The 7,370-nt window shown below is 41.0% G+C and overlaps 1 protein-coding gene across 1 annotated transcript in view; it reads right to left on the reverse strand.

Annotated features, from left to right (window-relative positions):
* LOC109427815 (eEF1A lysine and N-terminal methyltransferase homolog) overlaps positions 1 to 7,370 on the reverse strand; it is a 90,218-nt gene that overhangs the window by 4,775 nt on the left and 78,073 nt on the right. The window contains exon 4 of the mRNA XM_062849539.1: positions 7,219 to 7,370. Coding sequence (XP_062705523.1) covers positions 7,219 to 7,370 — 152 coding nt within the window. The remainder of the gene's footprint in view (positions 1 to 7,218) is intronic.

Consider the following 7,370-nt stretch of genomic DNA (forward strand, 5'->3'; position numbering starts at 1 on the left):
ATGTATCATTGTAGAAATCTCAGCATAAATCCTAGGAGTAGTTGCTGGAGGAAACTACACAGAAAATGACTGGGATAATCCAAAGAAAAAATCCTTGGAATACCTAGAGAAGTCCCTGCAAGAACCGGTAAAGGTATTTTGAAAGAATTTATAACAAAGGCCCTGATTGAATCGCAGTAGGAATTTCTGAAGAAATCTCAGGAAGATTTTCCGGAAGAATTTCAGCCACAATGCTAGGATAAATTCGTATAGGAATCACTAGAAGAATTTCTGGACGTTTTCTAGTAAGAATTTACGGAGGAATTGCTGGAAGAACCGCAGGAAAACTTGTTTGAGGCATCCTTGAAGGAAGGCCAAAAGGAGTTTATGCAGGAATTTCTGGATGAATCTTTGGATAAAATCTCTGAAGGAATTCCTGGATGAGTGCTTGGAGAAATCCGTGGTAGAAGAATCAAAGAAATTTCTGCAAGAATTCCAGGAAGTTTGCCTGGAAAGATCACAGCAAAAAAGCCAGGAGAAAGCTCTAGAAGAATCCGTAGCATAATTTCTAAATTTCCACAGTTAGAATTTCTGGAGGAATTCTTAGCTGGAATATCTGGAGTTGATCTGGAGGAATTCTTAGAATCAGGAATACCGGGGGTATCCTAAAATTAGTTCCCCTAAAAATGCCTGGAGGATGCCTGGAAATCTCAGGAGGATTTCTCGAAGTATTGCAGCAAGTAAGTATGCCAGGAAAATTCCCTAGAAGTATTTCTGAAGGAGTTCTAATGGGGATTGCTTGAAGAATTCCAGCTGGAATTCATGGAGGAAGGGCAATAGAAGTTCTTGGAGAAATCTTCTGTGGAATTTCTGGAAGAAACTCTGGACGAAGTCCTGGATAAATCCTTGAAGAAATCTCTGGAAGAATCACCGAAGGGATTTTTAGAAAAATCCAAGGGAGATTTTCCGGAAGAATTTCTAGAACTTCCCTAGTAGAATACCTGGAGGTACCATATTGAGAATTTTTGGAGAAGTTCTAAGATAAATTGCTGCAAGAATCGCAGCAGGAGTTGCTTGAGGAATCCTAGCCACAATTCCCGGAGGAATGCCAATATAAGCTCCTGGAGGAATTCCATGAGAAATTTCTGGAAGAATCTCTGAATAAAATCTCTGAAGGAATTCCTGAAAGAATCACCGGAGAAACTTCTGAAAGGATCACAGGAAGATTGTCTTGAATAATCCCGCCAGGAATTCCTGAAGGAATCCAAATAGAATTTTTTAGAGGAATCCCTAGAAAAATTCCGAGAATTTCTTAAGAAATCCTAGGAGAAAATGTTGGACCAATCTCTGCAGAAATTTCTAGTATGTACAGGGGGTGGCCAAAATGTTTGGGGTAGGCTTTTTTTCTCTCACAATAAAGTTCAACATGGATTGTTTAATCTACCTTCCGATGCAAGAAGTAAATCAAATTTCATAAATACAAGCACGTTATAATGGAAAGAGAGGTGACTTAAATAGAGCCTCTCATCTGCACTTAGGACCTATAGAAATGTTTGGCCTGAATATCCTAAACGCTAAAACGTACAACAAGTATTTAAGTAATTCTGGGCGTGCGTAAGTTTTGTTGAAATGTGCCATTAATAAATATTAGAATTATTGTGTTAAGTTTTAAATTTTAGGTATCTGTCAAGAAAAGATTCTAGGGGGTGCCAAATTTGTTCTAGGGGGTGCCAGGCACCCCTGGAACCCTCCCTAGCTACGCCAATGGTTATGACGCAGTAAAGTTTGCCGGGGACAGCTAGTTTTATATAAATAAATACTTCTGAAAAACTATACAGATTTCACCAAATTCTAGATTTTTTTTTCAAGAACTTTTTTACAAAACTTTTTAGAATATCACACGAAAATTGATTTCGGAATATTTCTAGATTTTTCCCAGAGTTCTTTTGGGATAACTGCAAGAATTTGTTTTGACATTTCCACCTACAAAGCCATTCAAATAACCTAAGAATGACCATTAAATTCCTTATACTGTTTTGAAACTGAACTTGGATGTCTATTCTCTGTGCTAGTAGGTAGTGTCGTAATGTTGAGATTTCGAAATTCTACCTATGATTCTTCCTTGAATTCCTTCCAGGATTTGTCCTTGGATTTCAACCACAGTTCATCGTTTAAATTTTCTCCCAGCAAGTTTTTCCTGAAATTATCAAAGGTTTTTCTTCTGGCTTTTTCAAGTTTTCCCAAGTAGGGAAGTGGAACCATCTCGGCAGGGGTCCTGTTTTGGGCACTTCTGCTATAACTCAGCCAATTTTGAACCAATTGACACAATTTTTGAAACGCGATGAGATACGTATAGTATCTTGGCGCTGTGCAAAATTTCAAGTTAATTGGTTTGAAATTGACTGAGTTATGGAGAAGAGTGCCCAAAATACCGGCCGCTGTCTAAGTGGTTCGCTACCCTATATCCTGAGTTTTTTTTGCTTTTGTCTTTCGCCACGACTATATATACCTGCTCTTGTGGTACCAAACCAAAGGTATCTAAACAGAGCAAAGGGGGTACAAAAAGCGACTGTTTGACCACAGAGGCAAAACTGGCGGGCAGGGAAGAAAAACAATCCAAACTGTAACATCAAACGACATCCTGATGATCCGCAACATCCAAAGCCGGACAGTCGTCGTCCGGAAAAAAAAGCGGGAACCTCGGAAATGGCTACTAAAGTTCTGCAAGTGAACCTCAACCATGCTGAGAGCGCCACGGGTGTGCTCTGTCGGAGGTTCACCAAAGAGAATCTAACCGTGGCCCTCATTCAAGAGCCATGGGTCAATAAATCCAGAATACAAGTATTCCACAACACTCATGTAAGTCGGTATATGATGACAGCCAGGTTTCTCCTAGAGCGGTTATTTTCTTACGTAACAACTGTAAATAGTTTCCAATTTCAGAATTCATAAAAAGGGACATCGTAGCTGTCAGTATGGAGGTACCTTCCACTAAAGGGAGTAGAGAGAGATCTTGATGGTCTCGGCATACTTCCCAGGTGACGTGGACGAAATCCCTCCTCCAGAAATAGCTGCCCTCGTAGCCTACAGCCACCGACACAACATCCCCTTCGTCATAGGGTGTGACGCAAATGCACATTACACCGTATGAGGAAGTAAAAATATAAACACCAGAGGTGAGTACCTGTTACAGTTTCTCTCTTCCAAGAACATTGACATTTGTAATGTTGGTGACAAGCCCACGTTTGAAAACTCCATTCGTCAGGAAGTTTTGTACTTGACTCTATGTAGTCGGTCTATCTCTGATAAAAAAAAAACTGGCATGTTTCTGAAGAAATATTTATGTCAGACCACAAACACATCATCTTCGAATGGGAAGGGGGTCTAACGATAGAAGAAACGTTTAAAGATCCTAAGAAAATTGGATGTGAATCCTACTCAGCTATCCTACAATCCGAAGAGTACATCATAGAAAGTCACATCAAGTCCATAACACAATTGGAAGATGCGTCCAAATCCATTAAAAACAAAATCCTTAACGCCTACCAAGAGAGCTGTCCAACTAAATCAATTAGTTCGAGTAGAGACGTTCTTTGGTGGAATAAAACTCTTGAGAAGCTTAGGAAAACTGCGCGTAGGGAATTCAACCGTGCCAAGCGAACCGGTGATTGGAGCCTATATAGAAAGGCCCTGACGAACTACAACAAAGAAATAAGGTCTGCCAAACGGAAATCGTGGATTATGATGTGTGAAAGTATAGAGAATACACCCGTAGTGGCCAGACTCCAAAAAACTCGTTCAAAAGACCACTCCAATGGTGTGGGTAGCCTCCGAAAGACGGATGGTTCGCTCACTGTGGATTCTAGCGATATTGTTAAAGATCTACTTCTCTGATTCAATCCCTGAGTCGAGCATCGGCGACCAAGGCACTGGAATGCTGTCTCAGATCCACAAGACATCCAATCATGGGATTCTGGATCTAAAAAGACGCAATAAAGGTTGTAAAGGAAGCTTTCACTCGGGCCAGGTTTTAAGAGGACTGTGAGATCTTTCGAGCCATTTTAGTCTCTTGGCATGGATGGAATATTCCCAGCGTTGATCCAAAAAGAGGAGAAAACACTGGTTCCACCCTTGGTTGAGATTTTTAGAGCGAGTCTGATTTTGGGGCACATATTTAACGATTGGCGTCAAATCCGAACTGCCTTCATTCCGAAGGCAGGAAAGAGAGATAAAACCAACCCCAAAGCATTCAGGCCGATAAGTTTATCCTCTGTAATGCTCAAAATTATGGAAAAGGTACTATGCGAGTGCACAAATCACAAATTTATGAAAGCAATGCCTTTGTCAAAAAACCAATTCGCTTATCAAAGTGGGAAATCTACGATCTCGGCACTACATACGGTAGTTCAAAAGATCGAAAAAACACTTAATGCAAAAGAAATTGCTCTTGTAGCATTTCTTGATATTGAGGGCGCATTCGATAACGCTTCATATTCGTCTATAGGGTCAGCAATGTTGAGGAGAAAATTCGACCCATGCATTGTTACCTGGGTACATGCTATGCTAGCTAGTGCTTTCTCCTTTGTTGTGGTCACTGGTGGTGGATGAGCTTCTAGACAGCTTAGAAAGATGAGGCTTCGAAGTGGTTGGATATGCTGATGACGTTGTCATTATTGTACGGGGCAAATTCGAAAGTGTTATCGTGGAAAGAATGCAGTCTGCCTTAAATCACACTTTTTCCTGGTGTCAAATATCTAGGGGTCATACTCCACGCAAAACGGAATTGGAACTTCCATCTCCAATCAGTTGTGCAGAAAGGTTTCAATACACTTTGGGTTTGTTCAAAAACCCTGGGTAAAAGATGGGGCCTAAAACCAAGTATGATCATGTGGATATTTAAACCATTGTCCGTTCCTGGACTACTTACGCTTCCCTTGTCTGGTGGCCTAAAACTAATGAGGCTGCTGCAAGGGCTAAGCTCAACAAAATGCAACGCACCGCTTGCATAGCCATCACTGGTGCTGTTCGTAGTACACCCACTTTGGCCCTAGACGCAATGCTTCACCTGCCCCGGTTAGATCAATTCATTTGGAAGCGGAAGAAAGTGCTCTAAAGTTAAAGAGAACAAAAACACTGCTGTCGGAAGACCTTACGGGTCACCTCAGCATATTAAATGAATTTGTCATAAATCCCGCAATATGAATTTGTAGTGACTGGATGGAAACGGTAGTCAATTATGACTTAACGTGTTCATTCCTTCCCGCCAGGAGTGGGAAGGAGGTGAACCCAGCGTTCCAACAGATGGTTTGAAAATGAATAATCTGACAGGCTCCGGAATGTATGGCCCTAGAACAAAAATCTCTGTCCCTTAGGACAGTGGCCCACAGTATTTCAGGCGGAAATATACCTATGCAATATTAGAATGCATGTTATTATGCCTGAGGAGAAAGTATAGGTTGCAAAAATATGTATTTTCTCTGACAGCCAAGCGGCACTTAAGTCACTTAATAACTACACTTGTAACTCAAAGCTAGTGTGGGAATGCATTCTGGCTTTGAAAAACTTATCCATACGCAATCGAGTCTACCTATATTGGATCCCAGGACATACGGGTCTAGAGGGAAACGAGATTGCTGATGAGCTAGCCAGGAATGGATCTAATGAAAGGTTCACTGGCCCTGAGCCCTTCTGCGGGATCTCAGACTGCTCTGTAAACATGGAACTGAACAAATATATGGTCACTATGGGCAGTCAAATCACATCAAACTGGAATGCACTTTCCCATACGAGCCAATCCAAAAGGCTCGTAACGATTAACCCCAAGAAAACCCAACAACTATTAGTTCTCATCAAAAGGGATCTCAAAATCTACACCGGTCTAATAACTGGACACTACCCCTGCAGATATCATCTACAATAGATCGGAGCAATCCAAACCTCAAATTGCCGCTTCTGTGACGAGGAGAGGGAAACATCAGAACACATCCTCTGCTATTGCAGTGCACTCACCCAACGTAGGTTCAAAGTTCTCAGCAAGCCCTTTTTAGGGTCTTCTGACAAATGGATCTTATCTCCCAAGGACGTGGTTGGCTTCATAAAGCTAGTCTCGCCAGAATGGGGGAGTCACATACTGTAACTCAGGATCTCTATTCATCAATAATAGATGGTCTTGAGTTCAGTCGATACCAAGGTATATCAGTGACAAACATGTTACTGAGACAACTTGCGTACCTCACAGCAAAAGGGTATATCACAATAGTTCTAAAATCTGGACGCAGTGATCTTCACCCGACAAATGAGAGAAGACCTATATAGATCCATCTAGTCTATACTGAGGTTTTTACATATTTGCTTAAAGATTTGCTTTCATAAATAGTTACTACCGAGTTTTTTTGGTGTTCTGTCGGAATTTCTGATAGTTGTTCCTGGGATTTCTACCACAGTTTCTCTCAGGATTACAGCAGGAGTTTTTCACGGGGGCTTTGCAAGGGTATGTATCCCCGGGAATTCTTCTAGCTGAAACTTTTGTTGAAATTCAAGGAGAAACTCTAAAAGAAATCTATCGAATATTTCTTGAAGAAATTACAGGACAAACTTTTGAAGATATCCCGGAAGAAATTCTTGCAAAAAATGGTGTGAAACACCTTAAAACCATTGGAGGAGTTCCGGAAATTACAACTGGAGAATCTTGTGAAGATCTAATGGAGAAGTCCAAGAAGAAACACTGGAAGGAATCGCTGATTCAAAAGGAATACCGAGTGAAACTCGGAAGAAATTCCGCGACAACATCTGCGATACACCTTGAGAGAAACTCTTGTAGAGATTTCGGGATAAATCCTATGAAAACTGGAAGCAATACCGGCAAAACCTCTGGAAGAAATTCTGTATGATCCCCGCAAAAAATTCCAGAAGAAATCGATCGGATATCAGGAATCATTGAAGACTCTCAATAAAATCCAGGAAAGAAATGTTCAAATCTTGGAAAAAATTCTGGTAGCAATCCGGAAGAATCTCCAGGGGAAATTCAAAAACGAATGCCAAGACAAAAGGCTTGAACAAATACGGAAGGAGTCTTGTGATATCAATTTTTCATTTTAGTGTTGATATCCAAAGATTTTCTTCTTCTGTTCTCAAGATATCTCTGATAAGTATTCCAGGTTTTTCCATGTTAAATAAAATTCCAGGTTTTCCAGGTTTTTCCAGCTAGTAGACACCCTGTCATATGATTCACACACTTACCTCAAACACTCATGGATGAACGTGCATAAACCGCCTCCACCCAATCCAACAACCATCACGTTATTTTCGGCTGCTCCGCTTTCCAATCCCAACGCCAAATGCACTCCGATGGTCATGTAAAGATGATGCTGGCACGCGAGATAACCCGGATC

Source organism: Aedes albopictus, chromosome 2, assembly GCF_035046485.1.
Source record: "Aedes albopictus strain Foshan chromosome 2, AalbF5, whole genome shotgun sequence".
NCBI classification, from domain to species: domain Eukaryota; kingdom Metazoa; phylum Arthropoda; class Insecta; order Diptera; family Culicidae; genus Aedes; species Aedes albopictus.